We start from the raw sequence: 15,030 nt of genomic DNA, 5'->3' as shown, positions 1-15,030 counted from the left end.
CTCCAAATCTCCAATCTAGCAATCAAGCATCAAGTTAGAATTCATTTCGAGCATACGTATGCACAGTTTCTCCTAGTCCAATTAGCTCCTCTACAATAGCATGCCTACATAAATCACATTGCTTTGAAGTTGGTCTTTAGTACCACCAGTGATAAGGACAGACATGTGACCATCTGCATTAGCTGCCTACATCTATCATCAGACTTTAACTTATTGCAGGTTCTAAGGGCCAAAAATACAGCCAACTCTAAGATTAAATAATACTCGGTATCATATACTTGTATTAGGTATATCGAGAAAATTAAGTGACAGAATTGTCCATCCAAGTTGAAGGAGGTCATAAACTCTAGCTATAATGATAAATTTCTCTGCCTTAATAAAACTAAATCGAAGATTAGCAACTTTGCTGCAGGCTAGTATCACAATATTTGTGATCAAATGAGTTAAGTACAATTGTATGTGATCAAGTATTTCAAGATGTAGTATAATTATTACAAACAGATACAAATGCTTATGACAATTATCAGACTACAAGTATTTTATTACAGTAAAAAGTACAACTCAAGCATAGAATTTCGTCTATTCACAGTAACATTGCTGCTGTGGTGAATTAGAACTCGAGGACAAAGAAAACAACCTTCCAACCATAAAACAGAAATTCTAACTTCTTTCTGTTACGGAATTGATATGAAGGCATTAACAGTAAAACCACCATCAGCCGTTATAGTCTGTCCAGTTATATAAGAAGCTGCAGGCAGACAAAGAAACGCGACTACTGATGAAATTTCCTCTGGTTCACCCACACGTCCTAGAGCAATTCGAGACTCGAATGCCTTCAAATACTCCTTATGGTTTCTAAGTTCCTGCCAATTACCACAACTAAATATGTTTATAATGTACGGAGTATCTTAACATGATGCGTATGTTCAGAAAAAGTTGTCACGTTTCCTAAATTTTGTGTTACTTCGGAAATGAAAATAGTACCTCAGTCAAAGCAGACCAAATCACTCCAGGAGCAACAGAATTAACCCTGATATTGTCTTTTGCCCATTCACATGCCAAATTCTTTGCTAGTTGGTTAATTGCTCCTGTAAAATGATGAACAAATGTAACTGAAATTGATATATAAATGAACAATATAATAATCCTTGAAAAGTCGAGTAACAAAGTTAAAAAGCTTTGTACCTTTTGCTGCCCCATAAACAGATCCAATATCAAATGCCATGGTACTAGCCATGGATGAAATGAACACGATGTTGCCTTGTCCTGAGGCCGTTAACAGTGGATACGCAAGTTGAGATAAATGGTAAGCTGACTCGAAATTCGTCGCCATTGTATTAGTGTAATACTCTGGCGTTGTATCCACAGTTTCAGTTCTCTTACAACTACCAGCATTATTCACCTGAACCCACAAGTCATATGTAACTAGTGTAAGCATATATAAGTCTCGAGTACCACTCCTAAGACTTTACCGAGTAATAAGTTATTTGTTGTACACATGCTTACGAGTATGTCCAATTTTCCATTAAAATTGGAGTTTACAGTCTCCATTAGATTCACTCTTTCGGGTCGAGAAGAAACATCACAAACTGAGCCGGTTACCGGCAAACCCTTTGCCTTCCAAGCTAACAAGCAAGCATCAAGATCAGCTGAATTCCTAGCACATGTATGTACAATTGCTCCTAGTCCTACAAGCTCCTCTACAATAGCATGCCTACATATAGATATATTTCATTACTCAGTTTTCTATTTAATTAAGTACAAAAATTATACTGTAATAACTTTTGATCAGATCATTTATGCAAATTAAAATTATAATCAAACAATTGAATTGAACTCCAGGGTACTAATATGTAAATACTCGTATTACAAATATGCAACCCGTTAATATGTAAATGTAATCAGCATATATTATTTTACGATAATGAAATACGAAAAAATAAAGGAAATTAAATAGCTCGAGTTTATATATCTGCTTGGTACATACCCGATGCCTCTTGTACCACCCGTGACAAGAGCGGTCTTTCCTTGGAGTGACCATCGCTTGTTATTTGCACTAGTTACCTCCATTTATTTATTTATTTTTTTATTTTTTTTAATTCTTTAACTTGATTATAGAATATGATTGTTAATAACAAAACTTGAATTAAGGAAGTTGAATACTTCGTACTATTGAAATTAAGCTTATTGTACAGTAGGTAGTGTGCAATATGGTCCATCATAGATAAGACCATATTGCACACTACCTTATTTCCTTGTCTAAATTAAAATTTTACTCCAGACTAAATATAGGAAATTGGTAGAAAACCATTGACAGTGGCTCCACCATCAACAAATATAGTTTGGCCAGTTATGTAAGAAGATGCTGGCATGCAAAGGAATGCCACTAGACTTGACACTTCCTGGGGCTCTCCTACACGTCCTAGTGCTGTTCTGAAATTGATAACCTCCATACACTCCTTATTACTAAGAATCTGTCAAATATAATTCAATCATACAAAGTTATTATACGGTTATACCTTATCAGTCTCTAATATTTCGAGTCATTATAATATAATATATGCATCATTCATATAGGGACTGAGGGAGTATAATAATGGTAAATTAAAAAGATTTAATGGCGGACGTTACCCCTTGAGCCAAAGGTGTGTTGATGTACCCAGGAGCAACAGAATTAGCCCTAATGTTGTCTTTGGCCCATTCACATGCCAAATTTTTGGCTAATTGATTCATTGCCCCTACAAAAGTTTTATAAACAAGGTATAAAAATAAAGATATTTAAATCTTCAGTCACACTTTTGTGCTAGCAATTTTTAATAAACATTATTTTGTAAAAAGTGATATACGGAGTATTTCGTATAAACAAAACTTAGAAAGATGGACAAAGGATATTGTTTCGTTAGAATGTACCTTTTGCAGCTCCATAAACGGAACCCGCATTAATTCCAAAGATACTAGCAATTGATGAAATGAATACTATGTTGCCTCCCCCGAGGCCTTTAACATAGGATGAGCAAGTTGAGAAAGATGATATGCTGATTCAAAGCAAAGTGCCATTACATGTGAGAAATCCTCTCCTCTGTAATTGGTTGTTTCTTTAAATATGCAACCACCTGCATTGTTTACTTGAAAATCAACTAGTTATTTCGTGATCCAACAAAACATTATAAATTGATAATTGATGATGAAGACGTTCTCTTTTATTTTATCTTTTTAAAATAAGAATGAAGACCTTAAAGACCTCAATCCTCACAAGTGTTTTTATGTCCGCGCACTTGGAAGTTAGGGGAGAGCAAGTAATAATGGATCCTTACTCCCAATTAAGTACCTACTTATAAGATGATTTGATGTAGTGAACTTAAGGTTACAACTTATTCGATATAAGGTAATTATATATTCTTAATCACCTACACCAAACCTTGTTTGGTGACGAAAACTCTTCTATGGTTACTCGTATATTAAAGATGAACATATATAGAAATTACTGAATTCATGACCTTTCTCAACCACATGTTTTCTTTTATCACTACGTCTAAATTAGAAAATTAGATTGGGCGATAGAAAACATTTGTATAACAAATTAGATAGGCACAAATACCCTTTTGCATCATCAAAAACAACAAACAATTGACTCAATTATACTATGTAAATCAATATTTAACTAATACTCTTCGATAGATTCTATATATATAATAATGTACGAAAACTACCGAACTCGAACTTACAAGTATGTTCAATTTTCCATGGAAGATAGTATTGATAGTCTCCATAAGCTTCTCTCTTTGAGATCGAGAAGAAACATCACAAATCGATCCACTAACTTGAAAGCCTTTAGTCTTCCAATCAACCAAGCAAGCATCAAGATCATCTTTGTTACGAGCACACGTATGAACATTTACTCCTAGTACCACAAGTTCCTCTACGATTGCATATCTGTGTACGTAATTGATCATCTATTATTTTAAATAATACTCCGTATACACAATTTCCTAATTACGAATTATATATTAGCAAAACAAGACTATGATTGTAAGAATCAATTGATATTGAGGTAGCACAAAACTTAATAGATAATTATGGTCAAGAATTATTTGTGACATAATTTCAATCAATCATTTAAATTATAAAATCTTAAGGAGCCAATGAATTAAGTAATAATTAAAAGACAAATATTAATCGATCGATTATTATACATGTTCAACGTATCAAAAATAAAATAGAAAATTTTATTAAAAATTAACAAGCACGAGAGAAATGTAAATAATATACCCAATGCCTTTGGTACCACCGGTGACAAGAGCATTCATCCCTTGAAGTGACCATCGTTTGTTATTTCCATTATTATTATTTGCCTTTCCTTCCATTTTCTTTCTTTATGGAATTTTTTTAAAATTCTAATTTTGAAATTTCATTGCTTCCACCATGTATAGGTAGACAATTATTGGTGAATTTATGTGTCCCGGCCCTATCCTTAAACAGAATTTAATTTCACCTACTTACTGACTTACTATAATTAAGACTTTTAAGAGTGTATATATGTACTTGCTTCTTTGTCGAATACAAATTTTTAAATGGACCTGGTTCACACTAATTTATTGTGGACCACTAACATTAGAGAAACTATGGTTGTTTAATTAATAAAAAAAAAAAGGGTCACTATAATTATAGAAAGAGGTCACAATGTTGAAATAAAAGTCATTTTGGTAATATATAGGCCTAAGGCCCTGTTTGATTCACCTTAATTTTGCTGAACTGAAATTATTTTTACTGAATTGAACTTATTTTTACTGAACTTAATTTTACTGAACTGAAATTATTTTTACTGAACTTAAATTATTTTTATTGAATTGAATTTATTTTTACTGATTTTCTATTATAATTCTTCTTTAAGAAAACTGAATTTTACTGAACTGAACTTATTTTTACTGAACTGAAATTATTTTTACTGAATTGAAATTAATTTTACTGAAAAAATTAGGGTAATAGCGTCGTATTTCAAGTTTACAATTTTTTTTTTTTTTTTTTGGTGTTTAGAGATCCACAAGGGCGATGATGAGAATCGATCCCAGGATCTCTTGGAACCGGGAGAGAAGCTCTAACCACTTAAGCTATCCCTCACTCTCAGTTCACAATACTATTAAACGTTGAACTAGTTTTAATAAAAGTTATTATGTTAAAAATAAGGTTAATATATTAAAGATAAAGGTCCTATGTTCAATATAATGTTAGTTGCGTGTGTATAATCATCGGATCCACAATAATATTATTGTGAACCAGGTCCATGCAAGTCTTTTTGTTTTTCGAATCTCGTGGACATAACAATTTTCTACAGAGGTGTTTGCTCTATACGTATTAATCTATTATCATTTCGGTATACTCTCTACATATTTTTGACACGTATGAAAAATTAAAAGGTAAAAAAAATAATTGGTAAGAGTGGATGCCAATCGAGCAACCGTAGGAGAAGTAGAGACGACAATAACATTATCATAATTGAACAGTAATAATGTTGCAACCAATTTAAGATAAACTAAAAAAATGGTGACCATTAATTCGAAATGTAGGGAGTGACTTTTTATTTTGTCACAATCTACCATTGATAAGTCCGTTTGTTACTTTTTTTTATCATTGTTTTTTTGTACAGAAATAGGAAAGGTAAACAAAGTTTATATAACAGCCTTCTTTCAACATTATAATCTAAACTTATATAAAAAAAAAAAAAAAAAAAAAAAAGTTAAAAATATTTTATATCTACAAAATAAAGGGTCTATCAAGTACATTGCTACATGGTTGGCTTTCCAATTGATATGGACCATATGGTGAGATTGAACAATCGTGCCGGCCCCACTCATAGCCTCATACCTATCTCTCCTACTTCGAATTTTTTTTCATGCATAGATCATTATTTTTTTTTTTTTTTTTTTTTTTTTTTTTTTTTTTTTTTGGTGTTTAGAGAGCCATAAGAGCGGGGGTGAGAATTGGTCCCAAGAGGTCAAGATCTCCTGGAATCGGGAGGGAATAACCACTTAAGCTATTCTTCACTTTCATGCATATATTATTAGTGTGCACTAATTAATAGGGATAAAGTTGGAACATCAAAGATTATAGAAAGGATAAATGTGTCCAAAATTTATGATATAATTAAATCGATTATAAAGTTCAATCATTACGCATATAAAACGAAACCAAAACAATACACGCAACAAATGAAAAGGAACAGAGAGAATAATAAAACACGAGTTGTTAATTATCCTAGTTTACGATTGGTAGAAAACCATTGACAGTAATTCCACCATCAACAAATATAGTTTGGCCAGTAATGTAGGAAGATGCTGGCATGCAAAGGAAAGCCACTAGTCCTGACACTTCCTGAGGCTTTCCTTCACGTCCAAGAGCTGTTCGTGACTTGATATCCTCCAAATTCTCCTTTTTACTCAGTAACTGTCAATATAAAGAGTATGATTAGTAGAATGAAAAGTACGGATTGAAGTATCTATGTTGCTTGGACTCGAATTTGGGTGTCTTATCCGACACGATGATCTAATAGAAGGCAACTACAGGGTCACGTTTGGTGAAGTGATAGAAGATCTATCCGGCATGCAACACCTGAGATACAATAAGGTGTCGAAGTAACATAGCAGCATATATTGTTTTGGAACGTTAGAAAAATGATAAAGAGACCTAATTAATTATTAAGACGGATCAAAAGTTTGTCAATTTTATGATTACATAGTACGTTAAATTTTGAATTTTCTTACATTTTAATAGATGATAATGTACCGTTAATTAAGCTTAGAATTTTTATAACTTATATCACGATTCTATGTATGTTGACTACACAAGTATTTTGTAAAAATGAATTACAAGCATACATATGGCTAATTATATAATTAGGGATGTAGGGAATATAACATTGTAAAGGGGTGATTTGTAAAGTATATGATCAATTAAATTGATAATTAAGTACGAGTAAAGTCGTAAAGAATATTACCACATCAGCCAAAGGTGTCTTAATGTACCCAGGAGCAACAGAATTCACCCTAATATTGTCTTTGGCCCATTCACATGCCAAATTTTTGGCTAGTTGGTTTAATGCCCCTACACAATAAAAAACTTTTTAAAAAAAATCATAATAATTCATTACTCTAAAATTTTCTTTTAAACATTTTTCAGTAAAAAAGATATATAATTCATATAAATTTTATTAAAGCTCGGAAAGTAGGACAAAATTAAGATATTGTTCCGTTAGAGTGTACCTTTTGCAGCTCCATAAGCGGAGCCAACATTAATGCCAAAGAAACTAGCAATTGATGAAAGGAATATAATGTTGCCTCCACCTGAGGCCTTAAACATAGGATAAGCAAGTTGAGAAAGATGGTATGCTGAATCAAAGTTAAGGGCCATTACATATGAAAAATCCTCTCTTGTGTAATCAATTGTTTCTTTCATTCTACAGCCACCAGCATTGTTTACCTGAAATTCAACAACTAAGGTAGCTTGATTTCCAAGAGTAAAGTTATATTGATTCTCGATCTGTTATTATTATGAAATACAAATGAATAAATTGACAAAGGCGACTCTTCTATACTTATCTTAAAGATCAGATAACCATATATATGTATATAGAGTTTATTGAACTTGGATACAGAAAAATTAAAGGATCGAACTCAGGTGACTCCTGGGGGAGATGGAGGCCCGTCCCTCCATCTATCTCCACTTCATGATTCTCGCATATCTTATAATATTATTAAATGACCATCTATATATGAAAATTTTTGAACTCGAACTTACAAGTATGTCCAATTTTCCACCAAAGATGGTATTGATAGTCTCCATAAGCTTCTCTCTTTGAGGTTGAGAAGAAACATCACAGATTGAGCCACTCACTTGAAAACCTTTATTCTTCCAATCAACCAAACAAGCATTAAGCTCTTCTTCATTGCGAGCGCATGTATAAACACTTGCTCCTAGTTCAGCAAGTTCCTCTACAATTGCATGCCTGTTTATAACTCAATAATAATTGTATCATAATATTAGACAAAAGAATAAAAAATTCCATTGAACAAATAAATTTCATGAAAAATAAATGTAGTAAAACTAAGAAAATATTAATAAAAAAAAAACCGTAGAACTTCAATTTGTACAATGATTTTAACATTTTTATGGACCAAAACTTAATAAAATATTTGTGAATTAGACATACTAATAATATACTGTTGTTCAGCTAGTTTTGTTAATAAAGTAATTGAAGAATTAAATTGTGATGACCTAATTTGTAATCAATCATTTATGTGCATATTTTAAAATCCAAATGAACCAATAAATTAAGTAATTAGCAAACACAAAAACTTGACTTGTTCAATCAATTGCAATTATTATATATAAATGTTTAACGTATCTAAAAAAAAAATAAAAAAAAATAAAAGACACAAAAGAGTTGTAAATGGTATAGTATACCCAATGCCTTTGGTACCACCGGTGACAAGAGCATTCATCCCTTGAAGTGACCATCGTTTGTTATTTCCACTACTATTTGCCTTTGCTTCCATTTTCTTTCTTTATAGAAGTCTATGCACTAATAGATTGGTATTTTTTTTCTATTTGAAAATTTACTTAAAACTATCATTTATAGACTAATATTAGTAGTGAAGTGGTCTCAGTCTCCTGAAACTGATGTTCTCAATGGGACAAACAAAAAACAACGAATGATACAAATAAATGTGTTTTGTGGACTAGCAATTTTCTAGAAAAGGTGTGTGCTCTATTAAATTGTTTATCCCTTTATCTGATTATAATTGTGACGAAGATATATTGTCTACTAATGTCAAAGTAAAAAGTGACAAGTTCATTGACTTGTCTTGTTTGATAATCTTTCAATTTTTTTTTTTTTTTTTTTTTTTTTTTTTGTAAACGATAATCTTTCAAATTTGATAACTCTACCACTCAAAGTTCAATTATATACATCGCTGTCTCGTTGATTATTATCAATCAATCTTATCACGGTTAGCTCTTTGTTTCTATTGGTGAACTCGTCCCTATCCTAAGGAGTTAGGACAATGCAAAATCTTTACGATTACTTGTATGAAATCAATATTTTTTATTTAAATATAGGCCCACAATTGTTGATACATTACAAAATGTCATAATAAATAGACATTTTGTTAATTTGTTTACGATTAAGTAACTTGATAAATGATAAACGAATTTTGTTTACCAAAATAATAAACTAGGGCTCGCTTTTTTAGTATTTATTGTTATCCACATATATCACACTCTACAAAAAAGAGTGAAGAATCCTATAGTAATCTCTAAGATTTTTTTTGACAAGAAGAGAAAGGATTTCATTAATGAAAGATAGCCAAACGGAATCTCTAAGATATCACATGAACATTTTGGTAAATATATCAACAATTTTATCCAATCATCGACATTACGGACTCACTTATTTACGACAATGTCATAGGATAAACAAAAATTGTGTACCTTAGAAATACTTGTAGAAATGACGATCAAGTACTCCGTATTTGTCTAATGGCCTGGTAACAAAAAATTCTTCCAATAATAATAAGGCTGAGGGTTAATCCCTATTAGAACAAAAAATTATTCGAGTTAATAGTATACTCAAACTCCTTCTCAGCGCCTCATGTATCTCCCTTGCTCTCAGCCTTAAGCTCCTCCTCTTCACTGCCCATATCTCCATGACCTTCGCCGCCCACGGACACCATCACATCATCGTCATCCCAATCACCCCAGGATGTGTTCCATTCCGACGATGACATTGCCTTAGGGCCCCCCTTTTCCTCCTCCCTGCCAACTTTCTTCTTCCCTTCGCACACCTTCTCCCACCCCAATCTCTTTTTCGCAATCATCCACTTACAATACATCGTACTTCGTCCCTCTCTCCTAACAATATCTATCATTCTCTCCCTATAACTTTGCTTCTCTTGCTCTGAAAACCTTGAATAATTGTCATAGTCATTGTTAGAAGGGTCAACTAAACCATCTTCTCGTAGCACCCTATACCACGCCATTCCCCATTCATCAACCCCAGCCATCAAGTTGTTAGTTAGCCATTCATGATCAGGAGCAACCACCTCAACATTTGGGAATGGAATCTCATCCATGGACTCGTCACTCGGAGCGTCACAACGGTAACACAACGCGTCATCATCGGAAACTGTTTGAATCAATTTCCTAATCTCATAAAACGGATCATCCTTTTCCTTTTGCTTTCGCTTTTGCCTTCTCTTTTTCTGTTCCTTTTTATAATTAGCACGGCGCCCCATTATCAATTCTCTAACAAAAAGATGAACCATCGAGTTAATAATTAATCTTATTCCGTTTAGTACATTCCAAAACATTTTGAATTTTACAAGGAAAAAAACAGTATACATAAAATATAGGTTCAGGTTGATGCAGTATATTAAGCACTGAAAACAAGAGCCTAAAAATATTTATAATTCTCTAAATTATCTAGCAATAATCCTGTACAATAGTTTTACTTTTCTTTCTTCAACAGAAAAGAAAAAGAAAAGGAGACAAAGAGTACGTAACATTGAAGGTTATGGGCAGAACTAACATTAGTCCTACTATATATAGGAGCATTCATATCTCATAATGTTCAGAGTTCATTATCTACTTGCATGTATGTATGATATATTGAAGGATTGAATAACTTTACTTGCATACATACATAACATAATCAAACTTGGTAAACAATAGCCTTAAAAAAGAGAAGCAGATAAAGGAGACTTAATCACCCATTTTCAGCTACAAAAGGTTTGCTAAATACCTCAAATGAAGATAACCCACTTATCACTACCTAAAAAACGTCACTAGGACAGGGAATTGGGTATGAAGGATTATCCACCACAATGTACTCCCTCCGTAACATATTAATTTCAACAATCGAATTTGCACGTATTTTAAGGAAGCAATTCAATGGTGTAAACGAACAAATTAATCAAAATAAAGCTAAGATTAGTAATCTATAATCGCATCCTTGCTTGTCTTAAAACCATTTTGCTTAACTTATTCGTTTACACCCTTAAATCACTTCCTAAAAAACGTCGCCACTAGGACGGAAGGACTTGCAGTACAAAGGATTGTCCACTACAATGTAGAATAAATAGTTGGTTTATTTTTAAACAAAACCATGCATGAGATGATATTAGATTAGAAGTTAATGGAACAAGTCAAGAAGCATGAGTTATGATCAAGGTACGTACTGTATGAATCCACATTAACCATTTCATATATTATTGCAAATTTTATAAACCCAACTCATAATCAGTGCCTTTTTGGTGCAGCAGGCCACATGGTGTGGCCTACTGCCAAGTCAGCAAACATAATGGGAGTTACTGGTATTGTCAGGGTTACTTGTATTTTTCAGGTGTTACTTGTATTTTTTTTTTTTTTTTAAGGAGTTACTTGTATGATTACTTATTTAGGGGTTACTTATTTTTTTTTTTTTTCAAGAGTTACTTGTATGGATTACTTATTCAGGGGTTACTTGTATCATTCAGGGGTTACTTGTTTTATTTTTTTTATTTTTTTCATGAGTTACTGATTACTTGTATTTTTTAGGGGTTACTTGTTTTTTTTAAAGGGATTACTTGTATGGATTACTTATTCCGGGGCTACTTGTATGAGTTAATTCAAGAGTTACTTGTATGATAAATCATTCAAGGGTTACTTATATGAGTTACTAGCTTATTTAAGGGTTACTTGTATGCATGGGTTACTTGTATGAGTTACTTATTCAAGGTTACTTGTTCAAGGGTTGCTTGTACCTATGCCCTATACCAAACCAGTAACACCCTACAAGCAACCCCGACCAAAATTAATAACACCCTACAAGTAACCCATGACCAAAACCAGTAACATCGTACAAGTAACTCTTGAGAAAAAAAATTGTATTCTGGGTTACTTGTTTCTGGAGTTACTTGTAGAATGTTACTTGTATTCTGGGGTTACTTGTATGGAACACTTGAATGGGTTGAGTAACCCCAGACCAAAATCTCGTACCAAACCAATAACACCCTACAAGTAACCCCTGACCAAAACTAGTAACACCAATACAAGTAACCCCATAATAGAAGTAATACCTACAAGTAACTCCTGACCAAAACTAGTAACACCCATACAAGTAACCCTAGAATACAGGTAACACCTACAAATAATCCCTGACAAAACCAGTAACACCCATACAAGTAATCCCAGAAACAAGTAACACCTATAGTAACACCATACAAGTAACCCCTGCCGCACCGTGTGGCCAGCCGCATACAAAAATTTGTGTATATTGCAAAAAAAATCACCTACCAATTACTCTATATACCCAACTCCTGTTTTCTCAAAATACATCCATTAAAATCACACATACACACACACACACACAATTAAAAAAAAAAAAAAAAAAACCCAATTCCTATTTCTCAAATATAATCCAAGATAACCGAATTCCCAAAAAAAACCCAACACTTCCTTCTCACAAATATCATCATCATTCATAATCTATTGTGCACCGAGTAAAAATTAAAAATTCTAAGTTTCTACCATTCAATTTGTCAAAAATTCAAGTATTCAACAACAATATATCAAAACCAATTAAACAAGCTAGTAATTAATCTAATTATCACTAATTTAAAAAAATATGAAGCAAACAAATAAAGATTTAAAATTTAAGAGGGGTAGAGGAATAAGAGGACTCACAAACTCACGAAGAACGGAAGAACTCGAACTCTCGGTCCCTAGTCGCCGGTCGGTACCTCGGTGGCCACGGTGGTTGGTCAGTCGTGCGAAAAGGTTAGAGGTCAGTCGATATTCTGTTTTTTAAGTCTGAATGGAAAAATAAAAAATAAAAAAATAAAAATAATAATTAGGGTACTTGATATTATCGAAAAGAAACGGATTTTTTTTTTTAAAAAAAACAAACAAAACGGCTTATTAGGTAAAAGAAAATGTTGTACAAAATAACCTAAATGCAGAAATTAATTAATGATATGAAAATAATAAAATGACTTAAATACCCTTTTTTTTTAAATGAAAAAATTAATTTGACATTTCACCAGGCTTTTTGTTTTTACATTTTTTTATTTTGCAATTCATTTTACTCGCCAATTTTTTTCATTTCAGTCACCAAACTTTTTTTTTTTTTTCCAAATCATTTCATTTCACCATTTCCCTTAAAATTCTTCAATTCGAGCCCTAGAAACAAAGAAATCGTTCATTGCTCATAAACCATCCGGTCTTAAGTATTTTTTTCGTTTAATTTCTTTTGTTGAATAATTGTTGTAATTTTTCATCATAAGTACCCCCAGCTACGTTTTTCGGGGTATTATAGTTACCCCCGGAAATCTTATCCTGGGGGTACTAGAGACCCCCGGAAATCTTAGCCGGGGGATACTTGAGACCCCCGGAAATCGTATAAGAGAGGTGTTAGAGACCTTCAAAAATCTTAGCCGTATAAGGTGGAAATTTTATTTTGTTTGTTTGTTCTTCTATTATAGGCTTACCTAACATAATTTTCATACCTAAAAAAAATGGCGTAGTGCACTTTATTATTGTCTATGAATTTGTATAGTATTGAATATTAAATAAGATACAAGATTGAAAACGTTAGAATATGGTAAGTTGTAAAAAAAATGTAAAGGATTAAGTTAAAACAAGGACAAAATTGGAATATAATATTTTTTAAAAAAATAACTTATTCTGCATTTAGGCATAATTGTCCTTGCATTTAGTACCACTTAAGAAAAAATCAATCAATATCAATATTAGTCAATATCAATATATTAAAAAGCGTTCCTTTTAAAGAAACGGTGCCACAGAAGCAGTGTCACGTGTCACTCTTCAAAGTAGGTGTGCCTATATCACAATGTCACGTCATCATCCAACGTATATACTTTTACTATCTCAACCAACTATTATTAATGTTTCAAGTTTCACATAATAGTATAATATTTCTTTCATTTGTTAAGTAAATTAGAGGTAATATAATTCATTTATTTTCACAAGATTAAAATATAAACACATATGATGTTAAAAACAAGGCAATGCCCGAAACACTACACACACTAAGGCCCCGTTCTTTAGAGCTACTCTGCTCTGCCTTGCCCTGCCCGTTCTTTAGTAGTACTACACCAAGTACACAACATAATTATACTGAGTAACACCCCGAAACATCCATAACTCCTATCAGGCAACCAGACTAGTAAAACCCAATGGAGAATGTAATGGACTTATTCATTCTTGAACTGTATATTTATACTGAGTACAAAATTTAGCTAATTATTCTAAAAACAAACCCTTCATCTCAAATTAACACTAAAACCATCAAAATTTCAAAGATACAGCAACACCGAAGCCCCAATTTCAATTTCACATTACCCTTTTCCCAATTTTGCCTCGGAATTCTCAAAACTTCACCAAAATTAATCCAGTTTTCTTTCCATCAAACAGGATAATCAAAATCCAAAACATATTAAAAATACCAAAATCAATCCAATAAACACGAAATTGAAAACAGAACACCAAACAGCATATATAATCAGAGTATTAATAAAATTAATTACAGCAAAATCGAGAATTTCAAAAACCCACACAAATGCACTCAAAGAATGTAATACAATTCAAAAAATCAACATGCAAAACATCAACAAGTAAATGTAATTGAGAAAAAAACACTAACCATGAATGAGGAGTCGCAGAGAGATATTTGATTCGCCGGTGAGGAAGAACGCCGGTGAGGGAGGATCGCCGTGAGAGAGAAGTGATTTTAGGGTTTTTAGGAGAGAGAGAGTGAAAATGAACGTTGAAATTGAAATGAACTGTTTGATTATACCCAAAATATTTTTTTGTTTTTTTTTTTTTAAAACAAACCGGGTTTTCGGTCTGGACCGGGAAATTCCGGGTTAAACCCGGACCAGAACAAAAACCGGAATAGACCTTTTTTTAGAACCGGGACCAGACCTGAAGGTTCCGGCCCGGGTCCGGTCCGGTTCATTTATGTACACCCCTATACACAAG

The 15,030-nt window shown here is 32.6% G+C and overlaps 3 protein-coding genes and 1 pseudogene across 5 annotated transcripts; all 4 read right to left on the bottom strand.

Annotated features, from left to right (window-relative positions):
* Positions 1 to 403: 403 nt before the first annotated feature.
* LOC145604579 (tropinone reductase homolog At5g06060-like) lies at positions 404 to 2,199 on the bottom strand. Its single transcript, XM_081660466.1, has 5 exons — positions 1,988 to 2,199; positions 1,507 to 1,714; positions 1,186 to 1,402; positions 985 to 1,088; positions 404 to 863 (listed from the first exon to the last, which is right to left on the bottom strand). The coding sequence occupies exons 1-5, from the start codon at positions 2,068 to 2,070 to the stop codon at positions 675 to 677; spliced, it is 801 nt and encodes a 266-aa protein (XP_081516592.1). The 5' UTR covers positions 2,071 to 2,199; the 3' UTR covers positions 404 to 674.
* LOC145604580 (tropinone reductase homolog At2g29290-like) lies at positions 2,156 to 4,369 on the bottom strand (annotated as a pseudogene). The gene is made up of 5 exons (XR_014104943.1): positions 4,270 to 4,369; positions 3,722 to 3,933; positions 2,911 to 3,125; positions 2,632 to 2,738; positions 2,156 to 2,474 (listed from the first exon to the last, which is right to left on the bottom strand). The product of XR_014104943.1 is annotated as a tropinone reductase homolog At2g29290-like (transcript).
* A 1,733-nt stretch (positions 4,370 to 6,102) lies between these two features.
* On the bottom strand, positions 6,103 to 8,642 carry LOC145606012 (tropinone reductase homolog At1g07440-like). The gene is made up of 5 exons (XM_081662073.1): positions 8,458 to 8,642; positions 7,792 to 7,999; positions 7,257 to 7,473; positions 6,992 to 7,098; positions 6,103 to 6,441 (listed from the first exon to the last, which is right to left on the bottom strand). Exons 1-5 carry the CDS (start codon positions 8,547 to 8,549, stop codon positions 6,253 to 6,255), a joined length of 813 nt encoding a protein of 270 aa, XP_081518199.1. The 5' UTR covers positions 8,550 to 8,642; the 3' UTR covers positions 6,103 to 6,252.
* A 121-nt stretch (positions 8,643 to 8,763) lies between these two features.
* On the bottom strand, positions 8,764 to 14,855 carry LOC145606013 (uncharacterized). 2 transcript variants are annotated; one of them, XM_081662074.1, is made up of 3 exons: positions 14,693 to 14,853; positions 12,715 to 12,840; positions 8,764 to 10,296 (listed from the first exon to the last, which is right to left on the bottom strand). In XM_081662074.1, the coding sequence occupies exon 3, from the start codon at positions 10,284 to 10,286 to the stop codon at positions 9,642 to 9,644; it is 645 nt and encodes a 214-aa protein (XP_081518200.1). In that variant the 5' UTR covers positions 10,287 to 10,296; positions 12,715 to 12,840; positions 14,693 to 14,853; the 3' UTR covers positions 8,764 to 9,641. The 2 variants fall into 2 exon arrangements, with proteins under 2 accessions (XP_081518200.1, XP_081518201.1); XM_081662075.1 differs by lacking the exon at positions 12,715 to 12,840 and having other exon boundaries at positions 14,693 to 14,855.
* Between the last annotated feature and the right edge of the window lie 175 nt (positions 14,856 to 15,030).

The sequence above is a fragment of the Chenopodium album genome, chromosome 22, assembly GCF_948465745.1.
Source record: "Chenopodium album chromosome 22, dcCheAlbu1.1, whole genome shotgun sequence".
Classification (NCBI taxonomy): domain Eukaryota; kingdom Viridiplantae; phylum Streptophyta; class Magnoliopsida; order Caryophyllales; family Amaranthaceae; genus Chenopodium; species Chenopodium album.
This window is presented reverse-complemented; position numbering and strand designations above follow the sequence as displayed.